The sequence below is a fragment of the Colossoma macropomum genome, unplaced genomic scaffold, assembly GCF_904425465.1.
Source record: "Colossoma macropomum unplaced genomic scaffold, Colossoma_macropomum, whole genome shotgun sequence".
NCBI classification, from domain to species: Eukaryota; Metazoa; Chordata; class Actinopteri; order Characiformes; family Serrasalmidae; genus Colossoma; species Colossoma macropomum.
In genome coordinates this window covers 19,183,977-19,202,640 of record NW_023494803.1, presented here as the reverse complement: position 1 = coordinate 19,202,640, position 18,664 = coordinate 19,183,977, and the positions used below count along the sequence as shown (strand labels likewise).

At 37.2% G+C, this 18,664-nt stretch overlaps 1 protein-coding gene across 1 annotated transcript in view; it reads left to right on the top strand.

Annotated features, from left to right (window-relative positions):
- Positions 1-18,664, top strand: part of adam12 (ADAM metallopeptidase domain 12) — a 184,790-nt gene that overhangs the window by 150,447 nt on the left and 15,679 nt on the right. Inside the window, exons 14-18 of the mRNA XM_036592898.1 lie at positions 1,691-1,886; positions 5,454-5,562; positions 9,137-9,335; positions 9,467-9,544; positions 16,831-16,939. Of these exons, the coding sequence (XP_036448791.1) occupies positions 1,691-1,886; positions 5,454-5,562; positions 9,137-9,335; positions 9,467-9,544; positions 16,831-16,939 (691 nt within the window). The remainder of the gene's footprint in view (positions 1-1,690; positions 1,887-5,453; positions 5,563-9,136; positions 9,336-9,466; positions 9,545-16,830; positions 16,940-18,664) is intronic.

Below are 18,664 nucleotides of genomic sequence, written 5' to 3'. Positions count from 1 at the left end.
GATGACTGATCTGGTTGTAAAGAGAAAAAATACTGCAGTTGATAGCAAAGCACCACATGAACCTCACTTGGCCGCCTCATGTGCATATGTTTTCTATGAAAATTAGAACCGGTTCATACAGCCCCTGCAGTAAAATGTTGTTCGTTGAAAAATATATGCTGTTGAAAGATTTGTCTCTCATTAGCATAATAATCCTCATTGGTAAGGAAATTGGCTAGATATTTTTCTGTGCCTCACCACTGTTTGCTCTTAGACTCCTCTTTGAATTCTATCCTTTTGCACTGCCCACGCGATTTCATCTGAGGTAGGAGCAAATTAGCTTATGAAGTAACGCCAAGAGAGATGCAATTAAGACTTCAGTTGTGCTGCGCACCCCTCCCCCGAGTGGATTAATCTGGGCAACTGAGGTTGTTGTTGTTTTAAAGTATCTGACATTTTTTAAGTGAGCAGTTTACAATTGTAGGAACATATAGTGCGAGGAGCTTAGTTCAAGCACTGTTTTTGGTAGTTAGAACCTTTGATGTAACTGATTGGCCATGTGGCATCATACTTACCAGTGTTTATAAAATCTAGGACCAGAAGCTGGATTCAAGGGCCAGAGTCAAGGACTCTGTAATATGCCATATGCTGTTTGGGGCTACTTAGGAGACTGTGAAATCAACCCAATAGGATGTATGGTGGAGTACAGAAAACCGATTCTGACTTTTGAATGAACGTTCTAGACTTTAAGGGATGATTCAAAGCAGCGCAAGATGAACCCTCAGGCAGCTTTGCTGATGATGCTGAGCTGCTCCCTGACTGGGTGTGGCTAGGCACCAAAATGGCAAATGGGATCAATATAACATAACAGCATAAGGACAGCATGTTTTATATATATTTTCTTATCCTTGGTCAGGTTCATTACTCATTTCTCAGAAATTCAACTTTTTTCATTGGAAATTTTAAAAATTTAAGTATAGCTTTAACATGCTCAAGATACACCATCTTTTGATTTGTTGGCTAAACTTCTTTTACTGAAAGGTTACATTTCAAGTCCATATTTGGCCACATTATTAGCTAACTACTAAAAGATGTTGACGGGCTTCTGTATAGACAAATTATGAAACTTGAGTTTAGTGTCTGTTTTAAAAATGGACAATAATGTAGTCATAAATAAATAAATAAATAAATAAAGGCAATTTTAAACTGAATAAACTAACACCAACTCCTAGAAACTGGTACATGCCAGTATAGGTGAGAATTACAATGGGAATAAGAATTCTGTCTGTCTAAAACTCTTTGGCTACCATGGCCTTCCAGATATCTACAGCTTAACAGCTTGTCACATAAATTCCATCCGGTATGTTCTATATTATTATGTCATGGATATCAGCTGTATGTGTAAATTCAGAAACAGTTGTTTGGATTGTGTATTCTGACTTTTTGACTGATGTCTGCTTATATCATTTGATGGCTCTGCCTGTGTCACTTTAGATCTAGCTGTTGGCCTAATTACATTCTTCTGTTTCTAGCTGACAAGTTGATGACTTTCACCTCAAAGCATGAATCTCAGTGCCACAGCTGATTCTGATGTTAGTTCAGTGATGACTAATGCTTCTTGTTACTTGTAGTGATGTGCTTTTTGTGCCTGGGACTTATGTATATGTATATGTGTGTGTGTGTGTGTGTGTGTGTGTGTGTGTGTGTGTAGCTGAAGCCTGCTGGAACACCGTGCAGAGAGTCCAGTAACGTATGTGACCTGCCTGAGTTCTGCACTGGCACCAGCCCTCATTGCCCAGCTAACGTCTACTTGCACGACGGACACACATGCCACAATGTAGACGGCTACTGCTACAACGGCATCTGCCAGACACATGAACAGCAATGCATCACCCTCTGGGGACCAGGTTAGTTACATTACTAATAGAGTCACCACTAAAATGCTAATTAATAATTAGGAATGTGTGTAGACTCTTGAACATGCAGATTCAAATAAGTACAATCGTATGCAAGCGTTTTGGTGCCCCTGGTCAAATTACGTTATGTTGATTTTCTAAGTAAACAAAAATTAACACATCCTCTGCAGCAAACACAGTTGTACACAATTACTGCTTATTTGTTGATTTTTTTTATTTGCAGAAAAATGCCATATTTATGTTTGCTTCCTGGAGAGGATGTGTTGATTATTTTCAATTTTATAGTTTGGAATAAAAACATGAACTAAATGATCTTGTGCAGTATTATTTTTATAATTATATTTTAATGATTATTTTGCATTTTTGTCAGACAACGCTTAAGCCTAGTCCTGGACTACATTTTGTTTCAGTGAAAAATCTCCATTCAGAATGTTGCGTAGTCTGGGGCTAGACTCAATGTCTGAGAAGGCGACTCATTATGCTGGTTATGGCCAATAAATGTTAAAGGAATGTTTCTGCGAAAAATCAAGTTTGACATAATTCTGTGAATGATCGGCCCAGACATGTTTGGTGTCCAATTTTTGCTCCTTTAATTTAGCACTGGAGCCACGAGGCAGTTACTAACAAACACTAGAACTTCAATAGCCACCCAAACCTTTTCCATAAATAACATCCTTAAAACTGCTCAGACCGCACTCAAATCTTCATTGAAGTCATACAGACTTGTCGGAGTGTGCTTACTTTTTCACAGCATGACTTACGATAAACTATAAAAAAAGAAACTTCGCTGTGTACCTGAACTCTACGGCCAGGTATTTTAGAGAGGTGTTATGCTGAATTCCAATGTCTAATCGACTACATCTGGGTAAGTGGAAAACTGTGTAACACTGTTTAAATAAATATTGTGTTTTCATTTTTATGCATAATAAAATATTTTCTCATTGCAATATTGGAGTATTATTGATTTAAAAATGCAGATATTCATAAATGAATTGGCTTATTTGTTGGAAATTAATGGGTAGTTATCTGGAATATATTCTATATCTGTGGTGTTCTTCTAGTCATAACAGCACATAGTCAGGAATAGGACATCTGTTCATGTTCATGTTTAAAAATAAAGGTTCCTAAAAGGTTCCCATATTTGTATCTATGCCAGTACTGGCACTTTAACATAGTATCGGTATGGGGATACCGATGACAGTACCACAAAGCTATTTCTGATGCACATGCTCGCTGCATGCGGAACTTAACAACACATCAGCGGTGTGGGTTGACAAGCAGCAGTAAAAATCACACAGCGGGGTCTCGTGGCCTGTTGCTTCAACCAAGCTGGCAAAAACAATGATGAAAAGCGCTGCTGCTAACAGTGTAAATGACTGTAATATTTACTGAACTATAGCAGAGTCTGACGCTTGGAGATGTAAGTGCGAGTGTGTGAGTGTGAGAAATTTGAATATGGAACAACATCCAGCTAGAGAAGCTGATGCATGCTTATCATATTAATTAAAAAAGGCATGATGTGTATTTTTTTATCTGCATATATACTTGCATTTATATGTATGTGTATTTCATATCTTATATATAGTAATTGTTATCAAAGCTTTTAATTGTCTGTTTCAGTTATATAAAACTGTACTGCTGTGGTTGCACCATTTGACTTTATAGTTGTGCCACCTGACTGTTCAGACTAATTTCAAATAAAACAGACTCCTGTAGAAATCTTTGTTTTTGAAAGCCAATTATTTAATTTAGATTTCTATATCACTAAATTACATTTTTTAGTAATTTATTTAATCAGCACATATGGCATAAAATATATATGCATTTATTAAAGTACTTTAAGGGGCTTTTAAATTAAGGGGCTTGGGCACAAAAAAATGCATGTCATGTCAATGACCCATATATATATATAATCTGGGCAACTATATATATATATATATATATATATATATATATATATATATATACACATATATATATATATATATACATATATACACATATATATGTGTGTGTGTGTGTGTATGTACATGCAACATGGAGGGAGACACAGCGCTGATGTTTTGATGAGTTGTGCTACTTTTAACTAAGTTACTATGGTACAGTTATGATGTGTGCATGTTCGGTAGGACCACTCAGTAGGTAGGATCTGTAGAGAATGCCATAAACAGGTTTCATCCAAAAGTGAATTACCAATCTATATAAGCTAGTTAGGTTAGATAGGATTGTATCAGTATCAGTACTCGGTATCAGCCGATACTTAATGATCAGGTATGATTATCGGAAGGGAAAAAGTGCTGTCTCACATATATTTACAAAAAAATACAATGTGTCTTTAAAGAACAATCCATTGAAAGGTTATGTAGGGAATCAAAAGTGGTTCTTCTATGGCAACACTCCAAAGGGCCTTTGTTGGAGTCTTGTCTTTTTTTCTGTGGGCCAGTTTCCCAGACCCAGATTTAGCATAAACCTAGACTAAAAAGAATTTCCAGTGGCGATTCATCTCTGGCTCTGCAATTTTGTTTGAGACTAGGCTTAATCCATGTCTGAGAAACAGGGCCATAGAGTGCAGATGATTATCCTTGTCATCTTACAGATGTCTTTAGATATTGATGTACTGTATTTCATTAAATGCAATAGTAATATAAGGTTCTCTGTAACCCATTATGTGCAGCTAACAAAAGACACATATATCACAGCATGGATAGCTATTTATTCCATATGGCTAATAAATCTGGCCTCTAATATGACACAGGCCACAGTCTGATACATGTTCAAGCGGTATTCCATCCCTGTTTTACATTCAGAAAAAAACTCAAACATGACGGTGAAAGTGCAGCAATGTCCCTTTTGTGTCAGAAATCAAATTTACACAAATTTCAGCTCACCTCCAATTGTAATCAGCCAAGTTTAGTTTTTTTTAGATAAAACCATATCATTCAAAATCAGAAACAACTTGAGGAAGCCTATTTGACATTGCTTAGCAACACAGTTCAGTTAGAGACAAGCATGAGATCATTTAGGCACACAGTTTACACAGAGCTAAACTGATGACTATAACTTCCATTACGTTTAGCTATAGTTGTATGCAAAAGTTTTGACACCCCTGGTCAAATGACATGTTTTGTTGATTTTCTAAGTTAACACATCCTCTACAAGGAACAAACCTAACATACTAGAAAAATAAATAAATAAATGAAATACAAAATGTGCCATAACGTTTGCACAGGCCACATTTTGTGTTTATTTTTTTTCCCAATGTTAAATTCAGCACATAAACAGTAATTGTCCATTAAAATGTGCAGACATGTGCTCTCTGTAGAGGTAGTGTTACCTTATTTTACTCATGTGCCCAGACTTTTGCAAACAACTGTACATTGGCCTTGTAGGTCCAGTGCAAAACTACAGAAACAATTTAAGTACAAAATGGAAATTGTGTAATTTAGGCCGAACAAGTATCAGAATTCTTTGTTAACTTTGTGTATTCTTTCTCTCTCTCTCTCTCTCTCTCTCTCTCTCTCTCTCTCTCTCTCTCTCTCTCTATCCCTTTCTTTCTAGGAGCCAAACCTGCACCCGGTATTTGCTTTGAGCGGGTGAACTCAGCAGGCGACCCCTATGGAAACTGTGGGAAGGATTCCAAAGGCTCTTTTGCCAAGTGTGAACCACGGTATGCTTCACCTACACTCCATAACTCATTCACAGCCTTCATTCTCACTCACTGTACAGTGCAGAGGCAGCGAGGGGCTGATATCAACAGAACAGTATGAAGACTACAGAGCATGACTCAGCTTACATTCACAACATAATATAGAGGAAATGGTTATCTTGATCTGGCCAGCTGCACTGGTTGGTGGGCTGCTCTTAAAGCATTAAATATTCATCACATTGTCTAGCTATTGCTAGACTGGCTTCTTTGTCTTGAATTAAGTTGGAGTCTTCTCTTCTAAATGAGGAGAAATGTCTACTGAGTTGAAGTCCATCATTTCCTTTCCAGCAAAGCCTATAACCGCCCAGGTGTGAGTCAAAAAATAATTTCAAGACAACGCAGAGAGCAAGACAGTACTGACCTAGACATGCTCTGTCTACAGATGTGTTCTTTCATAGGCATGGTTGCAAGGTTGGACAGGTTTTATGGAAAAAAGGAAAAAATTCAACCTAATTGAAGTTCACATCAGTTTTTGCCACAGTAGGAACATTTATAGTGTGTTATGAATTTTACTGCTTAGAGTATATGTAGTTTTTTTGTTGTGTCATCAAGTTTCTAGTGATAGAAAACTGATTGATAGGCTAAGCAGAAATTTCACCAGCTTTAACTTTTCAACATTGCTAACTATCTAAGCCTCTATTTGTATCTCTCTGACAATGCCAGCAAGTAGCTTGGCATTTTTGAGAGTAACTCCAGTCATGCTACAGTAGCTAGTGGTGTATACCTAGTGGTGGACATTGTTGGCTTTTACTGAGGGAATACTTTCCATTCAGATATTTGTATAATCATACAACAAATGCTTTAATCTAGTGCACTTCCTGCATTAAAAATACCAAGACACACTATATGGACAAAGGTATCTGGACACCTGACCATCACACCACACCATAATAAGCTTGTTGGACATCACATTCCAAAACCATGAGCATCAATATGGTGTTGGCTCCACCTTTGCAGCCAGACCATTATCCCTCCTTCATGCAGCTTAACCGTTGGCACTAAGCATTCTCGTAGGTAACGTTCTCCTATAATTATGAAGCTTCCGACACATAGTTTATGTGCTGATGTTGCTTTCAGTGGCAGTTTGGGACACCGTAGTGAGAGATGTGACACATAATAGGTGATTTTTACATGCTACGCATCAACACTTGTTAGTCCTGGTCTGTGAGTTTGAGTGACTGAGCTGTTGTTGCTCCTAGATGCTTCCATTTTGCAATAGTAGCACTCACAGTTGACGGGGCAGATTAAGCAGGGCAGAAATTTTACAAACTGACTTGTGGCAAAGGTGGCATCCTACAACAATGCCACGCTCAAAGTCACTGAGCTCTTCAGTGTGAACCATTTTACTGCTAGTGCTTGTCTTTAGAGGTTACATGGCTATGCTTCTTTGATTTTATTCACCTACTAGCAATGGTTGTGGTAGAAACACGTGAACTAAATAATTTGGACATACTTCTGGCCATGTAGTGTATTTTCAAGCACTATAAGTATGAATGTTTTTCTTAGAAGCTTAACATTGCTACTTTAAATCAGTGTCCTCAACTTTTGTTGGTAAAGATGTAGGCACAGAAACACTCAAATCCTGCACCATCGGTTTTGGCTGATTGTTGCAAATAAAGGTCTCTGTCCAGGCTAGACATTTTCTTTTAAGACCATATAATCATTAATGCTTTGATTTAACACCGGGAATTCACCCACATGAAAAGATTAATTGCAACTTAAACTTTGGTCCTTCAACCTATTTATTTTTCTTAAATGCAGATCATACCATTTCCGTGGAGAGCAGGAAAAGAACAATACGGAAAACAAACAAAATCTGGGTCTTTGCATATTCAAAAACATTGCTGATTGACAAGCTAACATGTATACACATTTTCTAAACATTAAACTAACAGCAAATGAAAAATGAATCTTAAAATATAATGGCTCTTTCATGGAACCTACACTAATGACACTAAATTACAAAGCGTCAGATGCTCAGAACAGCCACTCTTGCAAGCAGATTACTAAAGTACAGCTTATATGATGTGATCTAGACTGATATGTCCAGTGTTCAGTTACACTTGCTGGAAATGAGTTGTTATCATAGACTGTTTAGAATTAGATTTGCTAGCTTGTAATGAATGACTGACATTAGACTCCGGTGCTTTCTGGCCCATTTCCACCTCTGTGGTACAAATGTCACTCTGTACAAATGTAGTGAGCAAATAAAACATCTCAGAATGCACAACATATCAGACTTTGAGTGGACGGGCTACAACAGCAGAAAACCAAGTTGGGTTTCCACTTCTGTCAGCCAAAAACAGAAAGCTGAGGCTGCAGTGAGCATAGGCTCACCAAAACTGGACAGAATGGAAAAAAAGTCAATCTCAGTTTCTGCTGAGGCATACAGATGGTAGGCTCAGAATTTGGTGCCAACAGCATGAATCCATGGACCCAAACTGCCCAGGCTAGTAGAGGTGTTCAATATTTGACCAGTGCTATTTGAGCATTGTTGCTGACCTTGTGCATTCCTTCATGGCCACAAGTTACCCATCTTCTAATGGCTACTTCCAGCATGATAATACACCATGTCACAAAGATATAGTTGTCTCAAACTGTTTTCATGAACATGACAATGAGTTAAGTGTCTTCAGCAACCTTCCTAGTCATGGTAATAGTATAGTGCTCCTAATAAAGTGCTTTGTGAGTGTATATGTATGCACAGACATAAAACTGACAGTACACAAACAATCTGTAAGTAATATAAAGGATGTTACAGTCAAGTACTTAAGTACATTTATACAGTATGTGCGGACTGAGCAGTGAATATAAGTGCAAATATAATTTACAATATATATATATATATATATATATATACATATATATTACAATATATATTAGTGCATATGTGTACTAACTACAGTAAAGTGTGATTTTATTCAGAAGGATTATGGTACGGTATATACAGTGGTTATGTACAGTGGTTGTGTAATAAAGTACATGTGTAGTAGTGTAGCAGAGGCAGGTGTGAAGGGTCGTTGTTTAGGAGGATGATGGGGCTAGCCAGTGATTTTCTCTGCACATCGCACAGTTGGCCTTAGTTTACACTTGGTGAGCGAAAATGAAGAGCCGAACGTACATCCTGTGACCTTTCATAAAATATAAAAAGGTTGAACAGGATGTCTGCCTAGGTTCTGACCAACCTCTCAACAGTATCTATGAAAGAACACCGTGAGATGGACAGTTACTCAATCAGTTAGTATAGTCATTTACTTTGGTTTCTTGTCAGCCTGTTTGACATTATTACTTCATGAACGACAGCTCTATAGTAAAAGAAGGATAACCTGTGGTGTAAAGAGAGAGTGGGTAAATGACAAGATTATCCCTCACACAAAAGAATGTCCTCTGCTTTTCTGATAAATTGAGTTAAGCTCGGAGCAATTTGTCACATTATCCCATTTATTCTTCAAAAGAACATTAAGCACTTCAAAAGAACATTATTCTTGTCTTTTCATTGGTGTGTTTATGTGTGTGTGTATGTGTTTTGATACAGCGACGCTAAGTGCGGGAAAATTCAGTGCCAGGGGGGTGCCAACAGGCCCGTCATTGGTACCAATGCTGTTTCCATAGAAACCAACATCCCACTGCATGAGGGTGGGCGTATCCTGTGTAGGGGGACGCATGTGTACCTCGGTGATGACATGCCAGACCCAGGGCTGGTACTGGCAGGCACCAAATGTGCTGAGGGCATGGTATGACAAATAGCATTGTACTGTTCTCCAATAACAAGTAGAGAACTAACATTCAGTCAGTGAAGTTGATGTTTGCAGCTGACACCTACTCAATAGTTCTTTCTCTCTCTGCCTTTTCCTCTCCATCGCAGATGTGTTTGAACAGGCAGTGTCAGAATGTCAGTGTGTTTGGAGTGCATGAGTGTTCGGGGAAGTGCCACGGCAGAGGGGTAAGTAGTGTTAGCACACAGAGAAACACTAACAATTACAGTAAGTCTAGTTTGGTTAGATATTATCTTTAATAATTCTGACAAGCCACAGTGTCCTCTTCCCTAGTCATATCATCCCTGTTGTAACAATACCTTCATCTCGATAAACTCCACGATAAAAGGAAAAATCATTCAGAATTTCTGTTGGTTCCTTTTGTCATTAAATGTTCACAGAGTTTATGGGGCAGCTGGTGTTTTTAAATGGTGCAAAAATGGTATGGATGGCATTGATAATAGATACACATAGATAACCAGATAGGAGGATAGGATATAGGAGATCTTGCAATTTTTCTCATTGTGGTTAAGCTATGAGTTGAGTAATTACTTTTGTTTTGCTTTACTATTCAAATATAATTACATACTTACATGCTTAACTACATAGTGAGTTACGCAGTGAATACCATTTATTCATTCGATTTACATTCTCAGTATTTCCCCTACCATAGAGTAAGCCAGGCATCCTGTGCTGACAAACTCACGTCAACCAACTTCGAAGAGAAGATTTGACTGACATGCTAACATTTGCTTCCTAGTGTTTGGTTTTTGTGTGGCATATGCTCATATTTTGGCCAAAGTAAAATTCTCAGTCTGTTTTTAATGTAAAGATGCACTAAATTCACATCCCAAGTCCCCTGGTTTGAGACAGAGGAGAGCTGATCTAGCTCTAGTCTTTGAGCACCTGAGTTAGTCACAGTAGGCTTTAAACACAATTTCTTTCTGCAAACTGATATATTAGTTCAGAGTGGTCATACTGAAGCGTGATGTTTCATCTTTGCCATTTTATTGATGAGTATAACCAATAAGAGCTTCTAGATGTTTGCAGACCATCGACTACTTATAGCATTCTTCAAGCCCTAATAATCAAATGCAGATCTACTGGGGCTTTTTGTAGACTACACAGTCGAAACAGTCTAAAGTATTTAGTGTTGGTTTAAGGAACTATGAATGCCATTCTTATACTTTTATATTGAAATATATGCAAATTATTCTTTGGCCCAGTATGAACTGTAAAACATAAACTCACACATGAATTCTTCTGATATAAATTAACTCAAATGTGGAAGTAACAAAGTCTAAGTACTGTGTTACTATACTTAAGTTACTATACTTAAGTAAATTTTTGAGTATCTGTACTTTATATAATAGTATCTGTACTTTATATTGAGTATTTGTCACGTGACACTCTTTAATTTTGCTCACTACATATAAAAAAAATCTGTACTTTCTACTCATTACATTTTCTAACCAGGCTTGTTACTCAAAGTTTTTATGTGTTTTTTTAAGTCAGGCAACTTCTATTCAGGCACCTCATCAAACGCAAAAATCTTAACAGGTTGAAATTCTGCTAGATGTGAAATCAGAAAGGGGTGGGGGGAGTCAAAAGAAAGCAATAGCTGTGAGCCAGCGCATATTCTGGAAGGTGCAAATATGTGGGAAAATAATCCCCATCCATGACCTTACTACTAAGAAACATTTTACCTGGTTGGTTCAAAAACAATTATTTGCATATGTTCTAGAAAAAAAAATGATATTAAAGTCATGTCATTTGTATGATTTTGAAAATGATGCAAATGAGGTCCAGCATAAACCATTATTTACGCTTAATGTCATGGTGGTGTACATCTCAGTAAAGAACAACCTGTTTCAAAAAGTGAGTTAGATTTAATTAGAAACTTTTTTTGAAAACCGTTTTACCGTAAGTACATCTAGCATGTACATGGACTTCTGCCACCTCTGCTCACTATACTCCTATGTACTATACTGTACCATACTCCATAACAGTAATTTAGTGCTATACTCTTTTTAATGAATATAAAGAAAGTAACACATACACAGACTATATTCATTAAAAAAAAAAAACATTCTGCGTGATGATAGTACTCCATTCACACACATGTTTGATGACACCAGGTACACATAACATCTCTGGTAGTTTTGCAGGGTCTGCCACACATCCTGAAATAACCCAGGGGAAACACTGACTTCTTATCGCACAGCTTTCAGTCTGTGCTTCTGACTTTTTTTCTGTTTGTTTCAATGTCAAGAAATAAATAAAAGTGGTGAAAAAGTAGTTTTCAAGACTGCATTCAAAGTAACTGATCATCAAACTCAAATTAGACTAAAATATTTTCTTCTCTACATATAAACACAGACATGGTATGAATTGACAGTTAGGAATCTGCAGTATCAACAGAATTTCTTCTCTTGTTCCAATGAGCTGCGGGTTGCTGACAATTGCTGACAACTTTTTAAATAGCTAAACATTGGCCTTAAATCCACACCATAGAAACCCCTCATCACCCCGATGCAAGATCTTCTACATGGTTATTCCTTTAAGGAACAAACTGGCAACAAAAATAGCTTATACGAAACCACTTTGAAACATTGCAGTAGCTTTGCTTACTCTAGCTTATTGCCATTCCACTCATTGCGGTAAAGTGGCCCACACAGAGCAGCACTGTATAATCAATACTGATCAGAGCTGCACCTAATGTTATTGCTTCTTGGTTAGAGCATTGCAGAAAGGCCAAGGGGTAATGCTGCACTCTCAATTATCCCTCATCTCTCTTAAGCATGCTGTACTCTAGTAACTGCCTGCTTCGATGACTTCCGGCAGATGTTGTGCTGCTTTGCGATCGGTCTTCATTGCCCCACCAAGGTTAAAGCACTTGTATTTAATAGCTTCATTTATGTTCTACTTAAAGCACCATTTATCATCTTCTGGCTCAGGCGTGTGCAGTGTTTGCCAGCGAAGCACTGAAACACGAACACTAGCACCACCGGCCAAAATCCCCCCCCACGCTGTCATTTACATTCGCACCCCACGTTCACCCTGGAGGGTGTGTTTGATTTATTTCTAACTACTCCACTCCCCAAAAACAGACGCTCGCCTCGGATTTAGCGTCAAAACGAACGCCTTCGTAGGAATTCTCGTTTTTCTGTCTCTAGGCTGAGCAGCAGAGAGACGAGGAAGCTTTGCAGATGCCAGTTTCTTTCAGGAACTTTTGTTCTCTCTTTGTCTTGTGTTTGAACCAAAGGATTATTGTTGACACAGTGAATTAGTGTTGTTTGAGATTGCTGATGTGTGATGGCAGGTCCTCACAGAATTGGAGCGCAGTAGTTGAAACAAAACCCAAGCTGATCCTGACCTGTTCCTATGTCTGATATGTTGATTTGGGATGGACGCCAGTGTATAATGATGTAGGAGTCTTTGTGTTTGTGGATTGCCTGTCCCCTGTACCCCATTCAGTCTGACTGCTGTGTCCTAAAGAGCAGAGCTCCTCCTCAGATTGTGTGTGTGTGTATGTGTGTGTGTGTGTTTATGTGTTTGTTCTTGTACATTCTGTGGACAAAAATGTCCTGACTATAATGTACAAGAAACAGATAGAAACCTACTGTCAGGACCAACAAAATAGGATGTGAAGGTTTGAGCTGACAAAAAATCAATTTGAGTCATAATTCATTGTTTTTGATTATAGTTAAAAGTGATCTTTGAAAATTAAGAGTGATTGGATTTGCTGCACTAACCAGCAATTCAATTCTGGAATTCATCCATCTTTAAGAAATGTTATAATGCATTAAAAATATTCCTAAATGACTTCTATTAAATTTTTCTCAGGCAAAGCTGAATCTGTCAAACTGTTTAGTAATGTTTATTGTAACAAAGTCAATTCCAAAGAAACACATTCCAAATAAGCTAAATTGCCAGGGATATTGCTTGGATAACATTGGCTAAATTGCCTGGGAAACTGCTTTGATAACATCTTTTTGAGAGTGGTGTTTCATAAAATATTTCCAGTTTCTCACACTAATTATATTGTGGCGTCATCAGTTGATCTGCATATGAAGACTGGAGCCCTCAGCTCAGCTGTTGTGTTTTGCGAGTTCAGTATAGCCTCCACACCATGTATTTCTCCTAATAAAGAGCTTAATTTGGGTTCACTGCAGAATTGTCCCCTTCATTCTTTACCAGCAAGGATGAAATATCATGCTATGTAAGCAATAACAGAGAGTTACTGGTGAGTGAATTAAGGTGTGATCACTATTCGTAAAAGCAAAAAACGAACTTGCACACAGCACTATGTGATTACTAGCTGGCTACACTAAAGAGCATTCACATATGGAATGCTGGCTCATAAAAGTCTGATGCAAAGGATTCAGTATTTTTCTTCTTTCATGATCAATGCAGTTGCAATTGATGCAGTTACATTGAGAGGAACTCAAAATGATCTGACTTTTATAGTAAAAGATTTCTTCTTTTTTCTCTTGTTACAAAAAAGAAAAACTTAAAAAAGCCTAAAAAAGCTTTATTACATAAATATCCTTATATGTCAACACAGTCACATTAAACCATTTTTTTCATGTTGTTTTCTTCTATAAAAATAACATTTCTGACATCCAATGTTTTGTTATGAGAGCAATGAGTATATTATTGTTGGCAGATTATATCTAATCTGAAGAAGAGGAAAGCCAAAAAACAGAAGTTTCCAAAACTGGAGTTCAAAAATTATTAAAAGATACAGAGAAAATGGGACTCTAACAACTGTGCAAGACCTGGTAGACCAAAACTGACACCATCAAGATGGAGGGCACTTTCATCTTTGAGAGAGAGGAGAAAATCAAGTTCCACTCAGATTCAGATCTGAAAAAATACACAGTTGTTTCTGTTTATCTCATCTCTTTGAGAAGACAACTCAACGCTCTGAGTCTGAAATAGATAAAAAAAAAGAAAAATAAAAAAGCTGCTGATGTTCTCAGAACAATGAACTGAGCCCAAACTTTTGGAAAAAAGAGACTAAACTGTCACTGGGGTGGTCCCCATCTTGTCACTGGGGTGGTACCCTCAAGAGGACATCTTCAGTACCTTTAGTTAGGAAACGTAATTGTACCATTGTAATGATTCCCCACATCCTGTCTTGATTACCTCTTTATATTATTGTTCTATTTAAGGTTATGAGAAGGTACAAATATGTACCTCTCCTCTGAGAAAAACTTGTTTAAGGTAAACAGTTGGACCTCAAAACCATTGTTGTCCCTCTGAGGGTGAATTTACAGTGTTTGTACCTTGATGAACAAAATATGTACCTGTACAGAACCTTTTTTCAGGCAGTTTAGAGTCCAGATGTCAAAATCACTTAATGTGTTTGGTTTTATTTGGCAGAAGCAGAAAATGCAACCAACTTGGAGGAGTGGAAAAATATCTCTGCAGATTTCTTTGAAAAACTGAAAGCAAGTTTCCTGAAAAGAATGGAAGCTGTAATAAAGACAAAGAGTAGACATGCTAAATAATGAAAGAAAAATAATATTATATATGTGGACTGGAAATAAATTAAATGAAGGCTGATCTCTGACTTTTGCACAGTGCTGTATGCAGGGCCCCAAGTGCAAGTGCTTAAAAAAAGTACAAAAATAAATGTCTGTCTGTTTGTCTGTCTGTCTGTCTGTCTGTCTGTCCATCTGTCTATGATTGTGGGTGTGTGATGGCTGCATTAGTCCAAAGTAAAGGGTGTGCTCTGTGGCTCGGGGCAAGGAGTGTCCAGTCCACTGAGCTCCCTTTAATCCCTGCACATACACACAGCTGATACCCATTACCTTGTGACTCCAGAGGCTCTGTATCCTGAGGCAGAGAGAGAGTGTGGCTGTTTTGAGATGGGCTCTCCTCCATATGTTTAAACCATTACACTGACCACTCCCAAACCTCCTAAGCACGGCCAAATGAACGGAGGAGGCTTTGAAAACACACATCAAATACATATTCCAGTGAAAAATGCTGATTTGCATCTTTTTCTCTTGCAAATGTTTGGAATTCTGAAATCTAGCTCGTTGGGTCTCCATGGGCAGCATGAGAAAAATAACAGCATAAGATTTATAGCTTACAAAAAGAACATTCTCACACTTAATCACTGGTTAACTCAAGCACTTGTTGATGGAAGCAGAAAATGTGGGTCAGCATAGCCTCTGCAACTCATGCAAACTTAACATCGAATTAAAGTAGCAGGACACTGATTCATGAACTGTTGTTTAACCCACTGCTTCCTCCAGTAACAGTATAATATGAAGATTTCATTAGGTAATATGAACTGGATGAGCTAATGGTGGTAGGGCCCAAATGATAAATCAGTTAGCCAATGAAATTCATTCATATGTCCCTTTAATTCATCAGTACCAGCAAAAATACCTCCAGTGAACCAGTGATATTTTTAAGTGGCTAAGCTGTTTTAAGTAACACACTGGTCTCACGTGTTAAAATATCTAATTTCTGATTGCTTTTATAGTTTTAATAGTAAAATGTTCTAGGCAGTCTTTTAAGAGTGTGATGAGTTCAATCCAGTATTGAAAAATTGAATTCGAACCAGCGTATCGAAATTTAAAACTTGCTGATACACCTCTTGGTCCTTTCTGACTGGTACCTATTTGCCATAGTTCATGTAAACCTCTGTCAGTGGTCAAAACTAGCCATCTGGATGCAGCCTATCAGAGTAAAGTTGCCAGAGAGGGTGTGGGGCTTATGCTATATGTGGACCCTCACTCAAATGACTGGATCCTTTTTTGAAAAGCTTATAAATTCTAGCGGATAAATTCTAGCTGATTTTTTGTTGGAGGGCAGCATGGGAGGCATAGAATAGGTTCTGTTTAAAAACTTTTGTTTATCTGAGCAATCTCAGATACACAAAGAAATCTTTCTAATAGAATTGAGACATTTATGACATAAAATAACAAAAATCTATTTTGTCCTCGTATTGTATTATAAAAGCGGTATCAAACCTGAAAATGTGTGTATCATTATAGCCCTGTAGTCTTTACATAAACTGCTAAGCTAAGATAAACAGCTGTTAACATTTATTAAAGCAATATACAGGCTTAACTGGCAAATTAAACATGAAACATCATCATGGTTAAAAAAAACAAAAAAAAAACAAGTAATCTAACCTTTGCCCATAGAATAGCATGCTATAAGATGAAAAAGCCCCCAGCTCTATAAATGTATCTTATTTCAGATTTTGTGAGTTTAAAACCTTTGTCAATTAATAATTGACAATCATATCCATCCATAAAGCACTGTTCAACTAAAAGTTTAAGTTTTAATCAGGTAAAATTATATTGGCTGGAATCTTGAGTTATCTGAATTTTTAGCTCCTTAAAATCAGTATCAGTGCTAAAATTGTCATATCGTCTGGCCCTAATGGAGCATTTATGTGCTATGTTAATGTGTATATGTGATAATACAGACTGCTTTGTGTTTGCAGGTGTGTAACAACAAAAAGAACTGCCACTGTGAAGCTCACTGGGCGCCCCCATTCTGCGAAAGGGTGGGGTTTGGTGGGAGTGTTGACAGTGGACCAATGAGATTGGCAGGTACAGGAATGGACAAATGCACTACCAACTCACAAGCTGAAACAATTTGCACCAAGTAGAACGTAACATTATCATTATTATTAACATAGCTTAACCTTATTTACAAACTTCATAAAGTTCTAACACTGCTGTTTCAGCTCATGCATGTTAATTTTGATTCTTCTTATCATATACTGTGTTTTCAGTTTGTTGATATGGTGAAAGCTAAAGTCATGCAAACATGCAGACAAATTCAGATTATTTAATGATTTACATCTTTAATGAATTTCCTGCTTTGCTCTTTGGTCTGTCTGCCCTCAGTTTGCCACTACAGAATAATAAAGCAGTAGAGAAAAGCTGAGGTTAAGGGTCTTTCCCTTATTAATGGAGATTACACATGCTTCAAACTAGAAAAAGAGTGGCATGGTAGCTCCTGCAAACAATAAGAAATGTGAAGTAAAAATCAGACCACCACTGTCCTGACCAATTTAAATCACCAGCCTGCTTATAACATTCAGCTCTGCCTGTAATGAACAGTAGTCTACAGTACAAAAAATGAAATGCCTTTAGGCCTTTTCTTTTTTACTACACCTTTTTTGATGACTGTTTTTATCAAGTATAAAGTTATAAGAACAATTTAGTGAACACTTTGGAATTATCTGGATTTCTGCATGCTGTTTTTCCATCAATGACGTTGATTGTTTAAAGTGGTGGTTCGGTCAAGAGTTTACCCCTTTCCACAAATACAGTTAACCCAGCCAAGGCTTGTTTGGTCTCCAAAGTTTGCATCTTTAGTTGAGGCTTTAATGCGGCTAATATAGTTAACAAGCAATGGAAGCGATTAACCAACAGTTTACATCCTGCAGACTACATAACTAAATCATCACAAACTCAAAAGACATTGTTTTGGTCAGTGATATCATTTGTACAAAAGCCATTTCATTACAATAGAATAAAGTATAAAATATTCATGCCAAAAAAGCCAGTTCATGTGAATGGAACACAACAAAGCAATACACTTCCAGTAGCAGTTAATTTCACTTAATGTTGAGTTCAGCTAGGTGAACTTTATCCCCACAAATTTGTGAACCCTGGTAAAGAAAATAGCTTGGATATAGATTGGCATGACCCTTAACAGCTTAAGTCTTTAAAAAAATGAATAAAAAATAAACTAATCAAATTGAAACTGCATTACATCAGTCTTGTAGCTCCAATGCAAAGCTAAAGAAGCAAACCTCAGACACCAAACATGCCTCAGCTGCTTGTGTACATTTGGGTTAAGGAGAAAACTGCAAATTACATTTTTGGCAGAGTATTTCTTTATTTCAATAACTTAAGAATGTATAAACAAAATGTAGAATGTTGTGTGGGATGTTAAATAAACATGTATTTTTTATCATTATGATGTGTAAATCACATTTTAACAGCCATTCATGCAGAACTCTATTTAATTCCAAAGTGTTCTCTAATGTTTATAGATTGGACAGCTGTAGTCATATAAAACATAAACTTATGCACACACATTGCTGCTAAGTACAGTTGTATGCAAAAGTTTGAGTGCCCCTGGCCAAATTACATATTTTGTTGATGTTTTAAATGTAAACAAGTAAACACAACCTCTGCTGCAAACTATGTAAACATTTTCTGCAAATGTCAATGTAGTTACATGATTAACTTAAAAAGTAACCCTTGCAGTTGTAAAATCTCAAGCTTAATTAGCTTGTTAGCCCTTCGTTGACTCGTTAA